Genomic DNA, 25,404 nt, shown 5'->3' with positions numbered 1-25,404 from the left:
CAACAGGGTCCCAGTCCCTAACCTGGCTACTCCAGTTCAGTAGCCCAGAGCCAGGGACTGTCACCCTCTCCTACCTCCCCTGCCACAGCAGGGGGGGCCCAGAGCCCCTTACCAGAAGGTTGACACCAAATTTTAAAGCCATGAGCTTTGAAGTGCAGTTCCCCAGCCTCAAGAGTTATTTGGAATGTTCACCAGAACAAAGCCAAGGTGGCTACAAAGTGCAGACACCTCAAACATGCTCCCCAGCCATGATTATTGCATTGATTATTTCCCTTAATGATGCTGTTTGAAGCTCTGGCCCAACCCGGTGGCCTTTAACCCTGAGGCGAAGGAGAAGGTTTGTGTTTGGTCAAGTTGGCAACAGAAAAAGTCAAGTCTGGTTCCCCCAGGGTTAGAGGGCAGCAGGGACCCCGGGGGGGGTGGCAGGGGTGGGGATCCCTCACATCTCGTTCAGGTCTAGCAGGGTCTGGTCCAGCATTCGTTGCGTGCAGAGATGCTCCTCTTTGGTGGATTTCAGCTTATCTGGCAGGAAGCAAGAGTGGAGAGTTACAAGTCACCCCTAGACCCCCCAGGAACCTCGGCCAGGAAAAGCTCCCACCAGCCCCAGCCCAGCAGGCAGCAGGTCCTCAGGGGGGTGCCTGGCTGGTTGCAGCAAGAAGCTCTGGAGTTCCCTGGCTCAGGTGCAGCCCTGGTGGGGGCCCCAGGGGCTGCCAGGCAGTGGTTTGCATGCAGGTGCCTCCAACCACAGCCCCCCCAGGGCTCCCCACACCCAGCCAGCCACCCCCACGGCCCAGCAAGGCCCCCCAGAGCAACGCAGAGGTGAAACACACTGGGAAACCAGCCCCTGGAATTACAGTTGAATGTGATCCCCCTCCCAGGATAGGACAGAGAGGCCAAGCTGGTCACCAGGATGGTCACCCCCAGCAGCAGGGAGCAGCCAACGTGGCTCAGGAGAGCAGGAAGGGGCTGTTCTCAGTGAGGGGCAGGCAGGGAGCACACAGGGACCAGGGGCTGCAGCTCTGCCCGAGCCCACAGGTAGTTCTCACATGTTCCTTAAGCCAGGAGGAGAGCTCAGAGCAGCCACCAGCACTCTAGGTGGGCTTTACTCCATAGGTCAGCCCACCCATGTCACTGAAGACATTCACACGCTGGGCAGGGTAGCCAGGCTGTAGAAAGATGTCCTTTAGGAACAGGCAGTTTCCCAAAGTCACTCCCCAGCCCCCCCAGGGTCAGGAATTGTGCACAGAGCCAGGAGCAGCCCTCCCAGAGCTCCAGAATTGCAGCCTTCAAAGATCCCCTGCAGAAGCTCAAGACACAGCTCCATGCTGAGGATTTTTGGGATTTGCTTTCACCATGTCCAGGAGCTTTCCCAAGTGGTGCTGGGGCTCAGCAGCCCTGCCAGGACCAGGCCCCAGGAACAACCACTTCCCCCAAACCTTCTTTCTGCGCTTGACCACAGAAGGTTCCAGCTCAACATGAAGAACTTCTCTCCTGTGAGGGTTACAGACCCTGGGATAGGCTCCCCAGAGAGGCTGGAAGTCTCCAGAGAAGGAGACTCTACAAGATCTGTCTGGATGCCTTTCTGAGCAACCTGCCCTGGTTTTTTTGGTCCTGCTCTGGCAGGGGGGCTGGGCGCAACGATCTTTGAAGATCCCTTCCAACCCCTAATATTCTGTGATTCTAGGTTAGGACTCAACTACACAGGCAAGTACCCCAGGTGTGCAGTGTCTTACAGACCAGGTCAGTCAGTGATTGCCAGGACCCATCACTCCAAGCAGCAGGAGATCCCACAGTCACTCAGCTCACAGTAAATTAGGTTGTAGGGCTTGGACAGGCAACCTCCAGCAGCCACAAGCCCCTGGTGGGTGCAGCCACTCCCCACAGAGCCTGGAGCCCCTGGCCAAGTGAGCAAGGCTGCTCCAGGAACAGCCCCCCCACGGGTTTCACCCCCAAGGACAAAACAAGTGCTCACACTCTGAGGTCAGAGGGTGAATTCAGGTGCCCCATGAAGTGGCAGCAACTGCGTTAAACCCCCAAGTCTGCCCAGTCGTGAGGATGAGCAGGTTTGTCTCTGGTCCCCAGCTCTGGTGGGGGCTCTAAGCTTGTTTAATAGCATTTAAATGCCCCCCTCCCCAGTCACCCAGATCATGCAGTGTTAAGTCCAGCTCAGAGAGGGCAGGTGGGTTTTCTCAGGGGCTGGACAGACACCATGGCAGCAGCAGGATTAGGGGAGACAAGGGGGACAGAAAGGGAAGGTTAGAAGGACACCAGGATGAGAACATCACACCTGCTGTCCCCACATGAGGTCTGGGTTACAGCACAGGGGGAGCTGGGGAGAAGAAAGGCTTGTCTGACTCTTTAACTTGCATTTCAGGTCAGGAAGATGACAGGAAAGCCAAGTGCAGGCAGAAATGAGGGGCTGCCAAGGGCTTGTGAAGGCAAAGGCAGGCAGAGGAGACCCAAAGAAAAGCCTACAGGCTGGGCTGGGCTCTGCCTGGGGAAGGAGAGAGGTTTGGGGTGTCCTTTAAGCCTGTGGAGCAGGTTGCAGAAAGCAGCAGTCCTATCATAGCTGAACCAGAGGCACCTTCCAGAGAGAGCCCCACCACAGAGTGGGATTGATGGGGCTTTAACAGTAGGACAGAAGAACTGGGAATGGCAGCATCTCCCACCTGACCTGCAGGACACTCCTCCAAGGAGGTGTCTTTGTGCCACACTAACAGCCCATCAAGTCCAGACAGGGCTGAAGGCAGGATCTGCTTCGTGTAGAGGACAGAGGACCTGGAGCACTGGCTCCTCTTCTGTGTCTGCCCAGGCCAACCCAAGGAGGGGCACAAGCTGCCTCTGCATCTCCCAGCCTCACCTCCCACCCTCCTGTCCCCACAGCCTCCCAGGCCTCCAGGGGCTCCACTCATGCCCAAGGTGGTACCAACCACACATGCTCAGCAGCAGCTCCAGGGAAAGGCAGGGCCAGGCTGCTCCTGACCCAGGACAGGTCACCCCTGGGGCTGGATGGTCACAACCAGCCACTGCAGAGAACCAGTTCAGCATCTATCACTGCCCATCCACACAGGCAAGGTCCTCCAGGTCTGACAACTCCAATCCCTGCATCTAGGGAGAATTTCCAGGCAGTGGAAAATCCTTCTCCAACAACTCCCAGCCCAGCAGGACTAAAAACCAACCAGAAACCCAGTCTGCCTGACAGGCAAGTGTGGAGCACAGAAACTCCTGCTGCTCTTGGGCTCCTTCTCAAATCCTTGTACCACAAGATCCTTGGGAACCCAGGGCCCCTCTGAGGGGATCTGCACCTTTCTCCTGCTTTCAGCTTGAGAATATTTTGCTCTTGAACAAGCCCTGGCTGGGTAAGGCTCGTGGCAGAGTCAAGCTGCCCACAAGGAGCAGCCAAGGCATGTCCCCCTCTCCTGAGGGTCTCAGCCCATCCCTCCAGGTGATGGGAAGCTCACACCTCCCCCCAGCACCCACTCCAGCTGCACTTCACTCTGCAGGACAGAGTAATGCTCATTATTGTCCCTTCTCTAAAGCCACCAAGGGACAAAGAACCAGCCAGAAAAGCCAACGACTTCAATCTAACTAGAAGTTGAGGGACCTTGTGGTGTGGGGGCAGATACACCCCACCCTGGCCTACACCAGAGCCCACCTTGCACTCCAGCTACTACAGACTTGCTCCACCTGCCCAGCAGGCAGGATGGAGCCCCTGATGCCCATCTCCTGCCCCAGGGCTGCTCCTGGGTCTCCAGAGTGGCAGAGGATGGGAGGGAACTGCAGAGAGAAGCACCAGGGGCTGGTACACCAGCTTCAGGCTTGTGGCCAGGGACCTGATGATCCTGGCACAGGAGGGAGCAGATGATCTGCAGGGATTAGCATGACCCTTCCTAGGCCTGAGGAACAGCACAGAACACTTGGCCAGGTCAGCTGGGGCCAGCTCCCTTCTCCACCCAGCCCACAGGCCAGCCTTCCCAGCTGCCCACAAAGCCAGGAGCTCCAGGCCCTGTGCCTCCTGGTCAGCTAATCCACATTCCCAGCACCCCTGAGTCAACAGCCCAGCTGGTGGTAACCAGCCTGCACAAGCCCAGCAATCCAGTCAGACCTGCAGCCTCTCCACACCTCCCAAGGCAGGAGTTGCATCACCCACCCACCCAACCATCCACCACCCAGCATGGAGTTTCATGAGGATGAGCAGGGAAAGCTCCTGGCCCGGCCCAGCCTTTGATAACATCACTTGCAACAGCAAAGCCACCAGCTCCACATGGTGCCACCCAGTGACAGGACCTCCCTGTGGAGAGAGGGGCTGTTTCACAAGGGCAGGGAGGCACCTCCACCTGGGAAGAGCTGGGAATGAAAGGCTGGGCTGGAAACCTTCACACCTCCAGACACTGGTGACAGAAACCCCATTCCCTACCTCAGACCCTCCTCCAGCTGCAGGTTTGCTCCTGAGAAGTTCTGGATCCTTGTTTGGTGCTTGCAGGGCACAGAGCTCCTGCCCCAAATCCCAGGAGAGTCAGACCATCATCTGCCAGAGCTTCCCAAGCTTGAAAATTCCCAGTGGGAATGGTTCCTCCTTCCCAATCCAGACCCAACAGGGAGGATCCCGCCCTGTCAGGGCTTCCCAAGCTTGAAAACTCCTGGTGGGAATGGTTCCTCCTTCCCTACCCAGACCCAGCAGAGAAGATCCCTGACAGAGAAGACAGAGTGAGGACAGGCTGGGGCAGTTTGGGGTGTCTGGACCATCCTGACCACTCGTGCTGTTGTGCAGAGAACAGAGTGACACAAACCTGAGGGAACCACGGGAGATGTCCCAGCTCATCAGGGCTCTGCTCACGAAGGGCTCTCCGGGCACTGGGGCAGAGGAATCAACCCAGAAAGGAAAGACCATTTGCCAAACCACCCCAAGAGGCCGAGCAGTGTTTGTGGTACCAGTGCCAGGCTCAGTCCAGCAGTGACACACAGTGAGTGCCCAGTGCAAGGCTCCATGCCACGTTCCCAGGAGGATCCCAGCACCCTCAGCCTCTGCACTGGGAGGGGAGGACTCTGCAAACCTCACCCCCCAGGCTGGGATGCCCACAGCCCTCCTGAAGCAAGAGGCCAGACACCCCCAGGCAGCACCTGGCACCCAACTGGAAATCACCCAGAGCTCAGTGGATGTTTCTTGCCTTTCACACCCTGGCAGTGCCCCAGTGACCAGCCAGTGAGGTGACTTCCCACTGCAAGCACGTGTGGAGTGTCCCCCAGACAGGCACAGCTCCAGCCCTCCCTGCTGCACACCCCAACCTCCCCTTCACCCCCAACAAGCTGCTGAGGCACCAGCCACATCTGTGAGCCCAGGAGGCACAAAAGGGGAAACCCAGGAGGCTGATGAAGTCTGTGGGTTCCCCTGAGGGCCAGGAGGGTGACACTGCTTTGGAACAGCTACTCTACAGCAGCAAGTGGTCACTAGAAACCCCTTTCTCCAAAGCACCAGCTGCTTCATTCCATTGATACAAGAGTTGTTTTCCTTAAACAACAACAAAAAAAAAAAGTGACATCATGCTCAAGCAAGAGGCAAGAGAAATACAAAAGGAGCTTTATGACTCTACACAAGATATGCAGATGAGAACAACACTCTCCCAGCTCCACCCAGCCATGGAAGGGGCAGCTCCTCAGAGCTCAGCAGTGTCTGGCACCTCAGGTCAGACAGAGGGAGCTTTGTTTGGGAGCAAGTGCAGCAGGACCAGGGGTGGCTGCTGCTGTCAAGCTCCAGCATCTCTACAGGACTCATTCCCAGGGATGCTCTGGGCACAGGGGCTGGGGAGAGGTTCTGGAATTCAGCCTGAGATGAGGAGAGCACAAGTGCAGGGTGCAGGTGCAGAATAAGCCACCAAGCAGGAGGCAAATCCAAAGTGGAGTTTGGAATCGCAAGACTTATCTGTGTGAGACAGAAGGAGACACTAATTTTAAGAGAAGCTGGAGTGTGAGGGCACAGCAAAGGCTGCTCAGGGAGCTCTGGGGTGCTGCTGTTAAGGCTGCTCCTCAGCAATGCAAGGATCTGGCATCTCCTTGGTTAGTGTGAGGACTGTGCACAGCAGCTGTTAGCAGAACCCCCCCCAGATGCCCACAAAAAGCCAAGTAGCAAAGTTGCAGGAACAGGAATTCAGCTACTTCCACAGATCAGTTCATGATCCAGCCCATCTCACAGCAATTCCCAAGGAAACCACTCGAGCACTATCCACTGCCTCTTCCAGGAGGAATCCCGAGGCCATGGCCCAGTGGCCCCAGCAGGCAGCTAAGCCACATCTCGTTAGGAAGCCTTTCCCAGTGGGAATTGTACTCAGAGTTCAGGTCAGAAGCCTGTGAGGGCAGCACAGCACTTGGTGTCACACATGCAGACCACAAGGCCCAGAGTTAGAGGACAACATGCTGCAGGGAGCCTCTCCACCCTCCAGGCAGAGATCTGAGGAAGTAACCTGGGTAACACACAGAGCCACTGGTTCTCAACTAGGAACACCCCAGCACACCAAGCAAGCCCTGGCAGCCCAGGCTGCCCAAGCGAGAGGCAAACACCAGCCAGCTCATATTTACATGGAAGTCATGTCATTCAGGGCGTGGTCCAGTTCCTCACTAATTGCTTTGTACTTCAGTTTCTGGGCATAGAGCTCATCTAGAAGAGGTTTAGGAGGAGAACAAAAGGGAAACAATGAGGGAAGGCAGAGGAGTTCTTCTAACAGCCTGGGGCAGGAGAAGCAGTATGGGACTCCTGAACAGAAGAAAATGAAGCTGGATATGGAGCCACCACAGCTCCCTGTCAGCTCCTGATGATGGACATGAGGGCTCTGACAGCCTAAAGACAGCCTGACCAGCAAGTGCCTTCCAGGACTACAAGCCAGCTCTGAGGAGAGCAGAGCCAAGAACTCAAACCACATCAGCTTGTGGGAACAAGCTGCCCAGCTGGGTCAGCAAGAACCACCGACAGGAAGAGCAGCAGGGAGGGGCAACTACATCCACTTCGGGAGGAGCTTTGCTGCACCCAAGGCAGGCACAGATCAACTGGGAAGCTTTGTTCCCACCTTCTGTCTCAATACAAAAACCTGCCTGGGAAAGGTCAGCCACATCATTAAATCCTGGGCATCAAAGGGAATTCCCACCCTGTAGGACATGGCTAGAAAGGCTGAGCTGAAACTTGTGTTCTCCATCAGATAACAGAGCAGGAGGGCAGATCAGGGGAGGAGGCAGCTCTCAAGCTCATGTTGATGCCCTCCTGAGTGCTCTGCAGAGCTGGCACAGACCTCTCCCAGCTCTGGCTGCCCAGGCCAGCTGGTGATGTTGTTAACAGCTTCACGGAGCCCAAAGAACTTTGTCACTTGTCATAAACTAGGTCACTTCAGCAGCAAGGCTGGAGACCAGAGCCAACTCCCCATCAACGTGTTTCAAGAGGAGCATGCAGGGACTTGGAGGAATTTTTGCAGTTCCCAAATAAAAGCTTGTCCTGGATCATGAGGTGGCTCAGATTGCTGCTTGGCAGCAGCTCTGGAACAGCTCAGCTGACACCATTGCTATTTCTAGATAAAAACCCTCCGGAGTGACTCCAGATGGTAGGATGTGGCTTTGAGTCTCCAAGACCTGGCACCAAAAGATGACAAAGGCACATGCTGGGGTGGAGGCAGGAGGCCTGCAAGAGTTCTGGTTTACCAGCACCACCACTCCAGCCACAGCTCTCCACAGAAGAATTTGGCCACAGGCCCAGATGTGAGGGAGGCAGTTGGAACCTTCCCCTGCTAGAGCTTGGGGAAAGGCAGGATCCTGTGCTGGTTGGTGTCAGGAGAGCTCCTGTGAAACCAGGGGCAGGAGGAGGCAAGGAACCCATGCTTGGCACAGGCAGAGCACCCCACTGCATGGATGGGGCTGCTAGTGACGGTATCTTGAACTAGGACCCACACTGGTTAGTCCTAAATCTTCCTGGGGGCTGTCTCAGGACTGAAGACTGTGGTTGCAGCAGGACTTTCTGCAGCAGAGCCCCACCATGAGATTCTCCACTCAGGTGTGTTACTGCAACCAATTCCTCTTGGGTTCAGGCCCTTTTATCCTTAAATGGGGTGAAGCAGGAGAGCAGGAATCCAGTTACATTCCTGAGGACATCACAACTGAGATACCAGCTGTGCTATCTGTGTCCATCAGGCAGATATGGCAAGGAGTTTGGATCAGGAGCCCATGGCCTGTCACAGCACAGCCAGGGAACACCTCCTGGAGCAGATACATGGGGTCAAGCCCAGGGGCACCATCCCCACCCTGCAAGCAGGGTTAGGTCACACTTCAAGCACTGAGGAGCAGAGTCTCCACTCTCCAGCTACCTGGGACACAGCCTTCCTCAGCTCCCTCACCACCTATTCTTTGGCTTTCCATCCCCAGAACATACCTTCCAAATCATCAATAGTCTTCTCCAGCTTGGCCACAGACCGCTCGGCAAACTCGGCGCGGGTCTCTGCCTGCAGGGCAGAGGGAGCCAGTCAGGACAACTGGGATTGCAGGGACCACTGGCCTGAGGACATCAAGTCTCCCACCCCCCTCAGGCTGAGGCCACCCCACCCATCCCAACACGGCCACTCACTTCTTTGAGTTTATCAGTCAGGATCTTGATCTCTTCTTCATATTTATCCTCTTTTTGGGAGTACTGTGGAAAAGCAGAGGAGTCAGCAACCAGCAGCCCCAAGTATCTCCTACTCCAGGGAGGCCACAGAGAGACCTCAGCTCCTCCCTGCACTGAGCAGATGCCTTCAGGAATTCCCAACTCTAGTCCAACACAACTGGGTCAAGCACAAAGTCCCACCTCATGCAGACAACACAAACATGGGCACAGAAAAGTTCTCATCCCAGCAGCAGCAACAACTTGGCTGCTCAAACCTGCCCCGAGGCAGGGCAGGGCAACCAGACCTTCCTCTCTCCCAGCATCAGTCTCGTGCTGGGACCAGGTAGCTGTCCCTGCTTGCTTAAGGCTGTGTTGCACCATCTCCAGCCCAGTGGGTCCTCGGCTGCCACGCACCCTCCGAGTACCCCAGAAATGTTTCTGGCCCTTGGACAAGCAGCCCTACCTTCTCAGCCTGAGCCTCAAGAGACTTGAGATTGTTGGTGACATTCTTCAGCTCTTCTTCCAGCTCGGAACATTTACTGTGGGGTTTGGCAAAGAAAGGAGGGGAGAGAAAAAGGAACAGAAGAAGTGGGAGGGAAAGACAGGAGAGATGAGAAGTGAATCCATGTGCAGGGAAGACCAGGAAGAGCTTTTTTAGGAGATGATCTGTGAGCAGACTGGATGGGACCCTGTTTTCAGGCACTTGTGCTGAAAACAAGTTCCCTTCCCACCTCCAAGCTGCTATTTTTGGTGTTCTGCCAGCACATGCACAGGGCACTGAGCTGAGCAGCCAGATGTGGACAGAGGTTTCTGCTGGCCCTGGAGTCTCCGAGTAGAAGCTGCAGGTTCAGGTTGTTGTAAGGAGGGAACATTTATGGGCAGAGAGGACAGAACGTTCCAGGAGAGAGGAAGATGCAGTTGAGCTGAGGGAAGGAGCGTAGCTAGAAGCCCACAGGAGTTCTGGTTTAATGTTTGAGAAAGGAAAGGTTAGTACCTTCTCTTCAGCAACAGACAGACACCTCAAGTTCTGGTCCATCACTCTGATCTGCTCCTGCAGCTCCCGGCAACGCCTGTTAGTGACGGTCACACGATGGCACAAGCCAGGTGGGGACAAGGGTCAAAAGGAGCACCAAGAACACCACACCACGGGGCAAAAATGGGGGCAGGGGAAAAACACAGAGAAGTCATGGTCACGACATGCACATCTGGGCAGGAAGCACTGAGCTGCTGCTGCTGCTGCACACGCCAGCTTTGTTAGACAAGGCCAGAGCACAGAGAGGCCCTGACCAGCTCCCCAGCTGTTCCTCAGCTACAGCACCCAGATAGGATTAAAGGAGACCAAACTCCACCATTTGTGTCTGCTCCCAGCAGTGGAAGCTCAGCTTGCTGCTTGGCAGTGCTTGCAGTGGTTACTGCAGATATTTTAAGAGAGCAGAGGCCAACCTCAGCCCAGTTCTGCCCTTGGACATCCGACCTGCAGGTCCCCACCCAGGAGGCCTCTGCCACTTGGGGACAAGCCTGTGCACTCGTGTGCCCCACAGCAACGTGTCAGGACCCAGTGACTACACACACAAAGCAGTGCTGGTGAATCCCAAGGGGAGAACAACTCTCCAGCCCCACTAACTCAGGAGTCCCCTCATGCCAAGGGGCAGAACATCTCCACCACAAGGTAAAGCATGTCCTCTAACTCCACATCCTCAGTGGACCTAATCCCATGATGAGCAGGAAAGTGCTTCCAGCTTCTTCATCTGATGTTCTAACCCCCCGCTGTGCTTCAGGCCTTGTGTAACAAGGTTAGAAATGCTGTGTTAGTTCCCATGCAGAGGTGGACATGCCAGTGAGATGCCAGCAGATTACTCACGACTCTGCAAGCTCAGCTCTCTCTTCAGTACGTTCCAGATCCCCTTCTATGATCACCAGTTTCCGAGCAACCTGGAAGGAAGAGCTGGAGTTCAGAGGAAGAAAGATAATTTTGTACTTGTGGGCTGTGCAAGACAGCAAAGGCAGGAGTCACTGGTGCTGCCAGGGTCTTCTGGCTGAGGAGAAGAGCTGCTGCCAGGCTCTTCCCCCAGGTTTGCTGAGGAAAGCTTTGTCAGGGGCAAGAGAAGCTGCCTCTCCTGGCCAGCAGGACTGGAGCGCCTAAGGGTCTCACCTCCTCATACTTCCTATCCGCCTCCTCTGCAATGTGCTTGGCTTCCTTCAGCTGGATCTCCTGCAGTTCCATCTTCTCCTCATCCTTCAGAGCTCGGTTTTCAATGACTTTCATGCCTCTGCCCAAAGGAAAGCACAGGGAGGGGGGATGTATCAAACACTCCTGTGCAAACCAGAGGTGTCACGAGTTCCAGAGCATGAACAGTGCTCCCCTGGGACCCTGCTGCTTCCTCAGGAGCCACCAACACCTCCCAGTGCAGGGGGAAGCACAAGAAGGCAGACATTGTTGGGCTGTTGCAAACACAGTCTCCACTGCTGGGAATTAAGTGTTCTTGAATTGTTGCTCCAGCAGCTCATCAGGCTCCTGGACCAAGGGAAATGTGGTGCTGCTGAGGGGAACAAGCCAGGCTGGCTCAGGGACTCTCTGCACAGCCAAGCCAAGCACTTCCCAGGCTGAAATGCAGGAAGATCCCAGTCAGTGTCTGTGGCAGGACATGAGCTGGGTCAGGCTGCTCACTACAGTGTGTGCTCTGATGAAACTCATCAGCCAGCTAGAAGTGCACCACTCCCTTCTGAGTCAGTCCAGGTCAGAGGACAGTGCCAGCAGGGAGGATGCTGGCAGAGGCAGCAGGAAGAGTGGCTTCCCCACCAGCAGACACCTTTGCAACTCAGAGGTGGCCCAGAATTCCCTTATTTTGATTCTATTGATCTTCCCTGGGTGTTCCTGTTGCTGCAGGGGCGTTGGACTTAATGATCTTCAGAGCTCCCTTCCAAGCCCTGTGATTCTACTCAATGATTTCTCCTCCCTTGGGGGTGGGGATGCATGGCAGCACACAGCACTCACTCCTTAGCCTCAGGTTCCAAGACACTCAAGGCCAACAGCCCAATTTTGTTTGCTCTGCAGAGCAGGTACCAACTCCCACATCCCGCCTTGATATGGTTTCTACTTCCCACCCTCCAGGAAGCCCAAGAGGTCGATGGCACCAGGCCCTGAGTCAGGAACACAACTGAGAAGGCTGACAGAGTAAGAGGAGCAGCCCTTGCTCACCTTTCACTTTCATCTGCAGCCTTCTCTGCCTCTTCCAGCTTCTGCAGCGCCGTGGCCAGGCGCTCCTGGGCTCGGTCTAACTCCTCCTCCACCAGCTGGATTCGGCGATTCAGAGATGCCACCTCTGCCTCAGCCTGGAGGGACCAAGGGGGGTGACTCAGTCTGGGGCAGGTTTAGCAGCCCAGATGTGCCTGCAGCTCAGCAGCAGCACACGGGGAGCCAGCCCAGACCAGGGGGCTTCACCCACTTCCCAGGGGGCCCCGTTGGCCGGGCAGCGCTTCACACACACCTGCCTTGTCCTGCAGGTTCCCTGCCAGCTCAAGCTGATGTGACAGCTGAAGCCATAAACACTGAGCAGATGACTTACACTAATGGCTCTTCTCTGCAGCTGCTGAAATCCTGCCAGCCCATCAATCACAGCCCTGTTTATCCCCCACACCAGCACTTGGTGACAGCGACCGTTTAGCACACAGGCAGTTTGCTCATGAGATCTGGACACCAGCAGTGCTTGAAACGAGCCCTCTCCTCAGCAACATGGGGAAGATTAAGAGGTTCAGGAGTGTGCTGAGCTGTGGCAGGGCTCTGGCAGACCAGGCCTCCCCTCAGCACTGCCCAGTGCCACAACCCCAGCTGGGCTCTGCGCTTCCTTCCTCCCACCGACTCATCAAGAGAACAGAGAAAGAGCAAAAAGCCTCACCCAGTCTTGAGACAGCTCGAGGAGGCTGTTTCCCAGCAACAGCCTCACACAAACATCCTCCTCAGCTCAGCCAGAGGTGCCAGGAGCAGGGTGAGATGGCCCCGAGCCCCCAGGCACCGAGCCCCCAGGCACCGTGTGCTTGCCACAAGTGTCACCACAAAAATGACCCAGGCTTTAATGACCCAGCAGAGATCAGAAACCATGACACCCCCGGGCAGGCCTGGTACAGCAGCACTGCCAGGAACCACCAACCCCCACCACAGCCTGGTGAGAGCCCAGACACTCTGGAGACACTCAGGCCCCACATGAGCCACCTTGGGGCATCCCAGTGTCCTGCTCTCCAGCAGGATGGCTGTGCTGGAGCCAAGATGGATGGGGCTGCAGCCATTTCAGGGCAGCCCTGTGATCTTCTGCAGAGACCCAGGTGCAGACACATGCCAGGCATATATGAAATATCCCAACTACTTGCAACAAAGCAGCCTGCAAGGACATGCTGCTTCTACCCATGCCCAAGGAAGGAGGAGCAGAGCAATGAAAGAAGCCAGTGTTAGACCAGGGCCCAACACAAACCAGGGCGAGTTCCCAGGAGGCTGCCCAGGCTCTTCCCCCATGTTGGCAGCAGGGTGCTCAGCACCCCTATTTCAAGACCAGGTTGTGAGAACCCAAGCTGCAGAGGAGCTGTCCCACCAGCACACCCTGCTCTTCACCAGGGAAACCCACAACACCCCCCGTGCTCCAACAAGAGCTGCCCCAGCAGCAGCCCCCGCAGCAGCTTCCTCCGGAGGGGGAAGTGGTCTGCTCAGAGAGGAACAAAACCACAATAAACACCACGGGAAGGAGCCTGCTCATCACACACAACTTTTGCCTATCAAAGAGGCACAAACAGGCAAGTTGGAGAACCTCCTCCTTCTCCCAGGGGATGGGGACACACCAGCACAGCAAGACTCATTTCCTGACCCCTGAACCACAGCCCTGACTTCCTGTGAGCAGCACTTGACCCACCCAAAAAACCACTCCAGCTTGTAAAGAACTGCCTCCTTCTCTGCAGGAGAGCCCTTATACCTTCCCCCTCCTCCTGCTCCTCCTCCCTGGATACAGCTGAAGAAGACAGGCTTCCCAGGGGCACGGGGTGTCACTTCCAGTGGCTCATTCCCATTACTCCACACTTCCTTCAGGAAGGCAGCTCTGAGTCAAGGAGCTACCAGGAGTCCTGCAAGCCAAGGGCAGAGCTCACCTCGACCCTGGAGGCTTTCCATCACCTCCCCAGGCCACAGAGATCTAGCAGGGATAGTCCTCCAGACCCAAGGGACAGACCACAGGGTGAGGCCAAGACCTCCCCATGCTGGGAGCACTGGTTGTCTCCGCTGTGAAGAGGCTCCAGCGAGCTGGGAGAAACACACATCCCCATGGCAACGCTGCTCTTGCAAGAGAATTCCTTATGTGGCTGCAAACGAAGCGCCCAGCTGAGGTCTGGGAGTGGCCTCTCACTGCACACCAGCAGCTTCTGCCACCAGCCCTGGCAGCAAAGCCCAACAGGTCCTGGAGCAGTGACATCAGGACACTTGTTACAGCCTCCAGACTTAGGCACAGGGTGGGAGAGCCTGAGGTTCACATTGAACAGAATCAGCAGCAAAGTCACTGAGCAGATTTGTGGAGAGTCAGTTTGGTACAAGGCAGTCACCTGTGGTGACCTGCCCCGTGTCACCCCATCTAGTGTCCCCTGGATGCCACCAGCCTCCCTGGGCTGATGGAGCTGTGAGAGCAGAGACCCACCAGTTCAGATGGTCACAGAATTATGAAACAGCTTGGGTTGGAAGGGGCCTCAGAGCTCCTCCAGTCCCACCCCCTGCATGGGCAGGGACCCCTCCCAGCAGCCCAGGCTGCTCCAAGCCCCATCCAACCTGCCCTTCAACACCCCCAGGGATGGGGCAGCCACAGCTTCCCTGGGCAACCTGGCCCAGGCTCTCCCCACCCTCACACTCCACAATTCCCTCCTCAGCTCCAACCTCCAGCTCCCTCTCCCACTTTTCATCCCTCCCCCTCATCCCATCCCTCCCTGCCCTTGGCCCAAGTCCCTCCCCAGCTTTCCTGGAGCCCCTTCAGGCACTGGAAGCTGCTCTAAGGTCTCCCTGGAGCCTTCTCTTCTCCATGTTGAACAAACCCAATCCCCTCAGCCTGCCTTCTGCTCTGGTTGCTCCTGGTTTCCATCCCTCCAAGCAGCCCGTGCCTGCCCCCAGCACAAGGGGCTGCACGTCGGGGCAGCCCGTCCCCGGGCAGGGCCATCCCCACGGGATCCCGGCAGGATGCAGCGCTGGGGAGTTTTCCACTCGGCCCCTGCCCCGGCAGCATCACGGGTGAGATCACTTCCATTTTATCAGCACACGCCAAGGCCGCTCGCACCTGCACCGGGACCTGCCCCACGGGGGGCTGGGGGCACCGGGACCTGCCCCACGGGGGGCTGGGGGCACCGGGACCTGCCCCACGGGGCTTTGGGAGCACCGGGACCTGCCCCACGGGGCTTTGGGGGCACCGGGACCTGCCCCACGGGGGGCTGGGGGCACCGGGACCTGCCCCACGGGGCTTTGGGAGCACCGGGACCTGCCCCACGGGGCTTTGGGGGCACCGGGACCTGCCCCACGGGGGGCTGGGGGCACCGGGACCTGCCCCACGGGGCTTTGGGAGCACCGGGACCTGCCCCACGGGGCTTTGGGGGCACCGGGACCTGCCCCACGGGGGGCTGGGGGCACCGGGACCTGCCCCACGGGGCTTTGGGAGCACCGGGACCTGCCCCACGGGGCTTTGGGGGCACCGGGACCTGCCCCACGGGGGGCTGGGGGCACCGGGACCTGCCCCACGGGGCTTTGGGAGCACCGGGACCTGCCCCACGGGGCTTTGGGGGCACCGGGACCTGCCCCACGGGGGGCTGGGGGCACCGGGACCTGCCCCACGGGGCTTTGGGAGCACCGGGACCTGCCCCACGGGGCTTTGGGGGCACCGGGACCTGCCCCACGGGGGGCTGGGGGCACCGGGACCTGCCCCACGGGGCTTTGGGGGCACCGGGACCTGCCCCACGGGGGGCTGGGGGCACCGGGACCTGCCCCACGGGGGGCTGGGGGCACCGGGACCTGCCCCACGGGGGGCTGGGGGCACCGGGACCTGCCCCACGGGGGGCTGGGGGCACCGGGACCTGCCCCACGGGGGGCTGGGGGCACCGGGACCTGCCCCACGGGGGGCTGGGGGCACCGGGACCTGCCCCACGGGGCTTTGGGAGCACCGGGACCTGCCCCACGGGGCTTTGGGGGCACCGGGACCTGCCCCACGGGGGGCTGGGGGCACCGGGACCTGCCCCACGGGGGGCTGGGGGCACCGGGACCTGCCCCACGGGGCTTTGGGAGCACCGGGACCTGCCCCACGGGTGGTTGCAGGCATCAAGATCTGCCTCAAGGGCTGCCTGGGGCACCAGGACTTGCCCCACGGGGGACTGGGGGCACAGGGACCTTCCTCATGTGGATGTGGGAACAATGGGACCTTCCCCATGTGGGTAGGGGGACAACAGGGTCTGCCCCATGTGGGTGTGGGGACACCGGGGTGTGCACCATGTAGGTGTGGGGACACGGGGACCTGCCCTGTATGAGTGTGGAGACACAGGGACTTGCCCCAGTTGGACATGGGGACACCAGGGCCTGTCCCATGTGTGTATGGAGATACCAAGATCTGCCCCACAGGGGCCGGGGGACACGGGGACCTGCCCCACAGAGGAGCAGGAGCACCAGGTCCCACATGGGACCAGGAGCAGGGGCAGCCCGGTCCGGAGGCTCTGCCCCACACGGACCCCCATGCCCTGCCCCACAGGGGTGCACACACCGGGGTCCCCAGGGCCACCCTGTCTGTCCCCAGGGGCCCCACAGGGGCAGGGCCGGGGCCGCAGCGGCGCCACGTTCCCCAGGGCTGAGCTCACCCTCTGCCTCCCTCTCCCTGGGGACCCCCAGCCCGTGGGCTGTCACAGCCTCCTCTGTCCCCAGGGGTGGCACTGGGGGGCTGGCACCCCCAGCAGTGCTGCCCTCCTCCTCTGCCATCCCCAGCCCGGGGGGCTCGGAGACCCTCGGCGCCCTCAGGGCCCGGGAGAGCAACGGGACCTGCCCTGGAGCCACGGGAGCTCCTCCAGGCACAGGAATGAAGAGAAAAGGGGCACCAGGCTGGCCCCTCGTGCCACAGCCTTTAAACCTCATCAGCTGGGCAAGGACTTGCCCCCGGGGGGCATTTGCTGGCGTGGAGACCCCTCAAACGGCAGGGCTTGTCCCCCAGAGACGAGCTGGCCACGCCAAGGGCCTGGCACTGCTGGCACCTGGAAGGACCTGGGTGGAAAATCCCTCCTTTCCACTTCCCAGAGCCAGAGGGAAACCAGGGGAGCCCCAGGAGCCACCCTGGGTGGGGGTTGGTGTCCAGAAAACGGGGGCCCCAAATGAACAGAGCGGGGATGTGGCAGCAGGGAGAAAGAGTATGGAAGTGCCAACAGGGAGAAAAAGGGAGGGCAGGAAGGTGCAAAGGAGGGAAAGTGCTTCCCAGAGCTCTGCAACGTGTGTGCCAAGCTGTGGTGCTGCTGGAACGCTCCGCCGGGGCTGGGAGAGGAAGCCATGAGCCAAGGCCTGGGGCTGACAAACAGCCCGGGGCTCAGGGACGGCTCCGGGGTTCCCGTGACTCCCTGTGCCCCAGCTCAGAGCTGGGATGTGCTGGTGACAGCCCATCCAGGAACCCTGCTGGGGCCCGGGGAGCTTCCCCACGGCCTGGCGACAGTGCTGAGGGACAGGAAGGTTCCTGCCCCTGGGCTGGATGTCAGAGCTGGGGCCGTGGGAGCGAGAAGCCGGAGCCTTTCCTCATCTCCCTCGGGAGGGAAGACCCACATCTCCTGCTGCTCGACCCCAGAGACACGGTGGACCCACAGGGTGGTGGCTCCTCAGGGCGATGGCTCCATAAGGTGACAGCCCAACAGGGTGACAGCCCCTCGGGCTCCCAGGTCCTAGGGCTTGGTGAACGGCGCCAGGAGAGCAGCCAGACGGTGAAACCCTGCACAGCCAGAGCCGTTGTCTGCCTGGAAGTGTCCCAACAGCTGGGCTGTGCCACTGTCACCCTGCCCAGGGAGCCGCTGTCACCCTGCACACACAGCCTCTGTCACCCTGCCCATGGAGCCACTGTCACCCTGCACACACAGCCTCTGTCACCCTGCCATGAAGCTGCTGTCACCCTGCACACACAGCCTCTGTCACCCTGCACACACAGCCTCTGTCACCTGCCCATGGAGCTGCTGTTACCCTGCCTACGCAGCCTCAGCCTGCCCAGGAACACAAGGGCTCCCCCAAGGGCACTTGGGGACCCCAGGTTCTGCACTGAAGGGGCTGTTTGCTGCCACCAGCTGCTGTGGCTCTGCCCCCAGCTCTGGGTCCCCATGTCCTGCCTCACAAAGCCTTGTTGCCCATAGAATCATGGAATGGTTTGGGTTGGAAGGGACCTTAAAGATCACCCAATTCCAACCCCCTGCATGGGACACCTCCCACCAGCACAGGTTGCTCAAGGCCCCATCCAACCTGGTCTTGAAGACCTCAAGGGATGGGGCAGCCACAACCTTCCTGGGCAACCTGTTCCAGGGTCTCACCACTCTCACAAGAAAGAACTTTTTCCTGATATCCAACCTGAATCTCCCCTCTTTAAGCTTCAAACCATTGCCCCTTGTTCTCACACTACACAGCCGTGGAAAAAGCCCTACCCCAGCTTTCCTGTAGGCCTCCTTCAGATATTGGAAATATCTGCCCAGCCTCCCCCAGCCCAGCTCCCAGGCTGCCTGGGACATCCTTGCCCAGGAAGGAGGTGGAACCAGCCCCTGCCAGCATCCCTCAGTCCCCGCGTGGCTGTGGGTGTGCCCCGTGGGAGGTGTCCTTCCCAAGGTCACTCTCTGAGCCCAGACACCCACACAGCTTTGCACCAAGCCTGGCAGGGACCTTCCTCCATCCCAAGGTCACAGGGAGGGGCTGCAGTCCCACCAGGAGGGTGGCCAGGGTTGAGTAACGAGCCCAGCTCCCATCCTGCACCCCATACGTACATCTGCTGCCTTCTTCTCTGCCAGCTCCAGCTTCTCCTGGGCGTCTTTCAGGGCCTCAGAGTATTTGTCCAGCTCATCCTCCGTCCCCTTCAGCTTCTTCTGCATGGCAGCAAGCTCGTCCTCCAGCTGGAAGGGCAGCAGCTGTCACTGCAGGTGGACACCCCTCTGGATCCCCACACATCTCTGTCCCACATGCCACCAGCTGGCACGGGCTGAGCCCTGGGCAGCCCTCAGGATGCCCCACGATGTCATGACATGGTCCCCGAGCTGTGGGATGGTGGCAGCTCTTGTTGCCCTTGCCAGTGCTGGCTCTGGGCTCACCATGGTCCAGCACAGGGAGAGCCCACCCCCCAAACATCCTCGGGCTGGGGGCTTCTATCATCCACCCTACCTGCTTGCTCCTCTCCTCCGCCTGTTTCTGCTCGGCCTCCGCCTGCTCTGCCCGGTCCAGGGCATTCTCCTTGTCCAGCTTCAGCATCTGCATCTTCTTCTTTATGGCCTCCATCCTCGGTGGGACGCAGGTGGTGGGACAGCAGGCAGCAGGACGGGCAAGGGGCAGGCAGGGCAGCAGTGCTGCCTGTCACCCCACCGCCTCGTTTATCAACCCTGCCCTGCCTGCCGGCGCGGGGGCTTTGCCTTTCTTGGGCTGAGCCACCTCCCCACCTTCCCAAAAAGTCTGTGTCCAGGACCCATTGTCTGCCCCGGGGGGCCCGGGTGGCTGCAGCCTTATTTGGGCTCCTGGGGACAGCTGGGGCAGTTATAAAAAGCAGTGACAGGTCTGCAAGCGGGGGGTCCTGCATTGTCCAGGCCACCTGCCCCCCCCTTGCAATGGGACACCCTGGCTGGCATCATGGGGACACTGTGCTCCCACCCAGCACTCCCCTGGAACACGCTCAGGACATCAAGCCAGGTCTGTGCAGCACTGGCAGTGAAGCCCCCACCCAGCCCTGGTTTGCACCCCACTGTGGGCTTGGAATTTTTGGTTGGCCCCCGGGCTGACATTTCCCCGTGCCCGGGGGTGGCAGGGAAAGGGCAGGATCAGGCTGGCACCATTTTAGGAGCAGGGATTTAACAGCAGCCCCTGCCCCGGATTGTTTGGCTCAGCAGGGAGCAGCAAGAGGAGCTGAGCCCGACAGCCCCCCAGGAGCCCCCTGAGCCCCGAGCTCAGCTCCAGTCACCCTAGTGCCTGGCAGCCAGGCTGAAGATGCTGTTGGCAGCTGGAGGAGCAAATTCCCCAGGCGCAGGGAGGAATTCTCAGGGAGAGCAGCAGCACTTCCTACGCAGCTGGGGGATTAGCAGCCTCCTCGTGCCAGCCACAAGGTCCTGCTGGCCCCGGGAGCCAGGTCAGGATCTCATGGGGAAGACCCGCTGCTCCTGTCTGGGATTTTGGGGGCTGAGAGGGTCAGAGGGATGCGGGAGATGGGGAGTGGCTCCCCAGGGTGCCCATGCAGGGCCCCGAGTGGTTGCTGCACCTCAGGAGCCATAAATAACCCGGAGCTGCAGAGGCAGCAATGGGCACGGGGCCGTTGCCTTTGTCCTGGGATCATCCCGGGCACGAGCAGGGGGACAGGTGGTGAGTGCTGACCCCACCGCCATCCCAAACCTCCGCTGGCCCCGGGAAGGCAGCTCCCTCCCTGGCAGGGCGTGGGCAGCATCTCGACCAGTTGGCGCTGGGTGTTCCTGGCGCTGTAAGAATATGTTTGATATTTAGTTGGTTTTCCAATCAAACAACCTAATATCAAACATATCAGACAGAGGCAGGGGCAGGTGAAGGTGGAGTCCCCACGGGACTCAGCTGCCTGCAAGAGAAGGAGAGAGGAAAGCTGAGCATGTTCAACCCTTGCTGCTTGCCAGGCAGGACCCTGCACAGGGCACCCCAGCCTGAGGGTCCAGAGCCCACCTGCTCCAGCCCCCAGATACTCTGGTGCTCGGGCAGGATGGATCCTGCCGTGGGGATGAAGCAGAGCAGGGTGGTGCAGGCGCAGCCTCCCGGCACCCCAAGGCACGGAGGGGCACCCCATGTCATGGCAGTGCTGCCCACCCATCCCTGCACACCCGGGGCCGGGGGGACCCCACGTCTGTCGGTGCCTTACGTGGGGGGGGGCAGTGCCGGTGCCCCAGCCCCGAGCACGTGGCCCCGTTCCCATCAATTACCACCCATCGACGTCCCCCTGCCCCCTCGCAGCCCCCCGCGCCCTGGCTGGTCGATACGGGTCGATGTCCCCGCGCTGCCTGCTCCTGCCCCCGGTCACACTCCGCAGTCATTAGCAGGGTCATCAATACTGGGAAGCTGGGCCCAGCCCGGGGGGCTCCGTGTCACTGCGGGGCTGTGTGTGACCCTGCCCAAGGACGAGACCCGGCCCATGCTGAGGGGCTCTGCCCCACGTCCCCTCCTTCTGTGTCCGTGAACCCTCAGTTAGGGAAAGCCACTGGGACCCCCCATGCATGCATCCCCTCTGTGGGGCAGCTGGAGTCAGTGACTGTCGCTGCCCTGTCCCTCATACCCTGTGGCCCCACCATGCTGGGTGATGCAGGCAGGACCCTGCCCAGCTTTGGGTGGGCTGTCAGGACCTGGTGCCACCAGGGCAGGAGGGCACACAGGGTCCGTCAGGGCACTGGGGGCACATGTGTCCCTGTGCCCGGGCAGTGCTTCACCACAGCGGGACACATTGACCTTGGGAACAGCACTGAGGAGGGCAAACTTTGGGGGGGACAATAGGGCAGGACATGGGGCGGCTGGAGCCCTGAGTACCACGAGGGGAGGGGGACGCAGCCCCCGCCCTGCTGCCCACCTGGGCTGGGGAACCAGGGGCTGCAGGGGCAGCAGAGCCAGGCAGGAGGGTGGCAGCAGGGACAGCGGGGACACACGTGGCGGCGCTGGGAGCGTGTGTGGCAGCAGCTGATGTGATCCAACCCGACAGCAGAGCTAATGAAGGGCCAAGGGCGGGGGGTGCCAGCCCCGCAGCCCCCAGCCCTGTCAATAAGCAGAGCCAGGACGGGCACTGATGGGCCCTGGGGCCGGGAGACACCAAGGTCGGCACAGGCGGCGGGGACAGGAGGGGGGACAGGGCCCCCCTGTGGGGGAGCAGGCGGGGGCTCAGGGGTGCCTGGATGGAGAGTGGGGCCAGGGACCCCCAGCCCAGCCCCTCTCCCTGTGCCAAGGGCCAGGAGCACCGCGCCATGCGGGCCAGGACCCGGGCCAGGAGCAGGACGGCAGGGCTGGCTGGGCCTCCCCCCGTCCCAGCACGCAGCCCCCACCTGACCCCAGGTGTTTCCCTCCCAGCCGCCCGGAGCTGCTCCACGCAGGTGCCTCTCCCGAAGGGCTGCAGCCCCTGCTGGACCTGCCGAGCACAGGAGCTGGTGCTGGACAAGGGGGGCACAGGGCTGGGAGCCCCCAGCCATGCCCGACCCACGCTGGGCCTCCCCACCTGCAGCTCCAACCCCAGGCTCTGCACAGAGCCCTGCACCCCACATCCTCTCCCTGCTGGGGGTGCCACCTGCCCACTGCTATGGGGCAGGACAGGGTGCCAGGGGACACTAGCACTTGCCCCCTCTGCCTGCCCCAGGTCACTCCACACTGGGGCTCCCCCTCCTCTGCTGCCCCTCATCACAGGGTGTTCACCACAGAGGCTCCCCTGTGCCAGGACCTGCAACCAAAGCATGTTTGGGGGCCCAGGGTTTAACCCACTTGAGGGGGACGCTGTGCCCTGCTGTCCCCAGCCACTGCTGGGACAGCCACCCTCCCAGCCCCTGCCCCATCCCTCCCCCTGCCCCAGGGAGGGGCTCTGGCTGCTCACGCACCCACATGGCTGCTGTGACAGGGCCCCTGCAGCCACCCTGTGCCAGCTACACCATCAATCCTGGTTACTGTAGCACCTGGATGGACACACGCTGGATCCAGCAAGGAAGGGATCCTGCTCGGGGTAACTGTCATTTTATTAAAGAGCAATTAAAAAGAGTGCAGAGTCCTGGGTGAGGGGCAGGGGTCCCCACCCCACGTGGCACACGCTGCCGTGGGCCTGGCAGGACGTAGATGTCGAGTTGGGGGCCACGAGCTTTCACCCCCGGGGGCTCAGCAGCTGCTGGCACACAAGGTGCTGGTGAGAGTGGGGGGAAACACCCCCTTGGCAGGACAGACAAGACATTCAAAGCTGTTATTTGTCTGCCCAAGATGTGCCCAAATGTCCAGTTGCAGGAGAAAAAGAGTAGAAAGTGCAGCCCAAAGAGGCACCTCAGCCATGGCAGGCTGGGATCTGGCCACCAAACTATGTACACGCCATCCAGGCACGTGGGTGCCCTGGCTCAGAGGCACAGGCAGCGCCGGTGCCACAGGGAAAATAGGAGGATCCACCCTTTGGAAAGAACAGACAAGGGGCTCCAGAGCCTGAGCCCCTGACAACCAGGACAGACAGACAGAGTCAGCCCCGCGGGGCAGCAGGTGCAAGGAGCGCTGGGGAGCGATGTCCTTGATATGCTAAAGCTACTCTGAGTTTATTCACAGGGTCGGGGCTCCAAGACGTTGCCAGACTCAAAGCCTCAAGCCTGAAGACTGTCCCAAGCCCCCGTGGAAGAGGCCACACGGGCTGAGCCCCCCTGGGTTCCTGGTGGGGGCTGAGCTCCACCAGCTGGCACAGAGGGGCTGTGGAGCCATCATCTCCGAGGTGGTGGAAGAGGGAGACCCAAGAGCACAGCTGCTTCCTCCCAGCACTGCCTGATGCTGAACAGTGGCCAAAACCCACCCGGGACAGCAGCTGCAGCCAGGAGGGGGCTGCTCGTGGCAGGTCCCTGCAGCAGTGCTCCCTGTGGCTCACAGGGTGCTCTCCAGCGTGTTGTAGTTGTCCTTGAAGCTCTTCAGCTCCAGGAAGTGTTTGGCACGTTTGCTCTTCTGGCTGGAAGGCAGGTAGGTGACCTGGATGGTGGCAGGGTTGGAGACTTCAGGGGACAGGGTGAGGTCCTTGGCTGCTGACTGGTGCTGCCTCTGGCTGCTGCCTGCCCGGGCCTTGGTCCTGCAGGGAGAGGAGAAGCACCATGTGTGAGGCTCACACCATGGAAGCTGCTGCCCTCCCCAGGGGAGAAGCTCAACCATCATGTCCGTCTGCCTGACACAAGGCAGAGCTGCCCTCAGGACAAACACATTCTCTGTGGTTTTGAAAACCAAAGCTGGTGCTCCTTAGTGCCACTGTCTGGAGATGTGGGGGTGTCAGGCCATAGGCTGGACTTGATGATGTTAAAGGTCTTTTCCAGCCTTGGTGATTCTGTGATTCTAAGGGTGCTGGGCCTGGAGCCTGCCTAAGATCCTGGAGCCTGCCCAAAGTTCCTGGCTCAAAGCAGCCAGAGCAAGCAGGAACCTGGAGCATGACCAAATAACAAACCTAAAAACATATAAACAGATGGGCCGTGAACCTGGAAGTGAACCTGGAAGGATGGACAGGCAGGAAGAGCTCATGTCTCTGAAGTTTTGCCCCAAAACAAACAGCTGCTGGGGCCCAAAAAGCCCCCACCATACCCAGACAGGAACACTTACATGTTTGCCAGCTCGTTCAGAGCATCCTGGTACTTCAGATATTCTGGTTTCCCAAAAACCTGGACACAAACAGAAAAGAGGTGGAAAACCCAAGTGAGGTTCCAGTGTGACCCCATCCTGGCTGTGGGAGCAGAGGGAGGAGCAGCCCCAGCACTCACCCCGGTGCCGTAGCGGGCGCTCTCGTACCCGTCCAGCAGGGAGTCGATCAGGGCTTTGCGGAGGCCTTTGAAGGAGGTGCTGGAATTCCTCAGCTCCAGCAGGTAGGCACAGAAGTTCTTTCCTATTAAAGACTTTGGGTAGCGACCCTCGGCCTGAAATGGGATTTCTGGAAAACAAAAAGGCACAACTCAACCAGCTGAAGGGGGAACATCTGGAATTACCCGCAGAGCGGGTCAGAACTTGGTGGATGATTTGGCTTCCCAGCACATCTGCTGCCTCCCTTTGCTGGTGGGAGCAGAGCAGACCCTCAGGCTGCCAGCACCCATGGGATAAGTGACTGCTATTCCTAAATGAGGACCTGGAGGGCAGGGATGTCATCCTGAGGGACCTGGACAGGCTGGAGAGGTGGGACCTGTGAAGCACATGGAGGCAACAAGGCCAAGTGCAAGGTCCTGCACAGGGGCCGGGGCAATCCCAAGCACAAAGCCAGGCTGGGGAGAATGGATGGAGCAGCCAAGGAGAAGGACTTGGGGGTGTTGGGGCAGGAGAAGCTCAACATGAGGCAGCACCACGTGCTGGAGCCCAGAAACCCCCCGTGTCCTGGGCTGTCACCAGCAGCGTGAGCAGCAGGGCCAGGGAGGGGATTGTCCCCTCTGCTCTGCTCTGCTGAGACCCCCTGCAGGGCTGGGAACAGCTCTGGGGTCCCCAACACAGGGAGGACATGGAGCTGTTGGAGAGAGTCCAGAGGAGGCCCCGGAGATGCTGGGAGGGCTGGAGCAGCTCTGGAGCCAGGCTGGGAGAGTTGGGGTGTTGAGCCTGGAGAGGAGAAGGCTCCAGGGAGACCTTAGAGCAGCTTCCAGGGCCTGAAGGGGCTCCAGGAAAGCTGGGGAGGGACTTGGGCCAAGGGCAGGGAGGGATGGGATGAGGGGGAGGGATGAAAAGTGGGAGAGGGAGCTGGAGGTTGGAGCTGAGGAGGGAATTGTGGAGTGTGAGGGTGGGGAGAGCCGGGGCCAGGTTGGCCAGGGAAGCTGTGGCTGCCCCATCCCTGGGGGTGTTGAAGGGCAGGTTGGATGGGGCTTGGAGCAGCCTGGGCTGCTGGGAGGTGTCCCTGCCCATG

The 25,404-nt window shown here is 59.9% G+C and overlaps 2 protein-coding genes across 10 annotated transcripts in view; both read right to left on the bottom strand.

Moving 5' to 3' along the window:
• Positions 1-193: 193 nt before the first annotated feature.
• TPM3 (tropomyosin 3) lies at positions 194-19,109 on the bottom strand. Of its 8 annotated transcripts, none has more exons than XM_009999776.1 (10): positions 18,996-19,109; positions 18,605-18,730; positions 11,814-11,947; positions 10,767-10,884; positions 10,476-10,546; positions 9,078-9,153; positions 8,597-8,659; positions 8,405-8,474; positions 6,574-6,652; positions 194-522 (listed from the first exon to the last, which is right to left on the bottom strand). In XM_009999776.1, the coding sequence occupies exons 1-10, from the start codon at positions 19,107-19,109 to the stop codon at positions 519-521; spliced, it is 855 nt and encodes a 284-aa protein (XP_009998078.1). In that variant the 3' UTR covers positions 194-518. The 8 variants fall into 8 exon arrangements, with proteins under 8 accessions (XP_009998078.1, XP_009998077.1, XP_009998080.1 ...); XM_009999772.1 differs by lacking the exon at positions 194-522 and adding an exon at positions 1,142-1,166; XM_009999775.1 differs by lacking the exon at positions 6,574-6,652 and having other exon boundaries at positions 214-522.
• Positions 19,110-23,345: 4,236 nt separating this feature from the next.
• The window catches only part of LOC104390605 (chromosome unknown open reading frame, human C1orf43), a 5,433-nt gene continuing 3,374 nt past the window's right edge, over positions 23,346-25,404 (bottom strand). For both annotated transcript variants that reach the window (XM_009999770.1, XM_009999771.1), the window contains exons 4-6: positions 24,287-24,453; positions 24,129-24,187; positions 23,346-23,610 (exon numbers count right to left, since the gene is read on the bottom strand). In XM_009999770.1, the coding sequence (XP_009998072.1) occupies positions 23,412-23,610; positions 24,129-24,187; positions 24,287-24,453 (425 nt within the window). In that variant the 3' untranslated portion in view covers positions 23,346-23,411. The remainder of the gene's footprint in view (positions 23,611-24,128; positions 24,188-24,286; positions 24,454-25,404) is intronic.

The sequence above is a fragment of the Chaetura pelagica genome, unplaced genomic scaffold (assembly GCF_000747805.2).
Source record: "Chaetura pelagica isolate M959 unplaced genomic scaffold, ChaPel_1.0 scaffold686, whole genome shotgun sequence".
Taxonomy (NCBI): Eukaryota; Metazoa; Chordata; class Aves; order Apodiformes; family Apodidae; genus Chaetura; species Chaetura pelagica.
The sequence above is the reverse complement of the archived record's forward strand: the minus strand, read 5'-3'. Positions and strand labels throughout refer to the sequence as shown.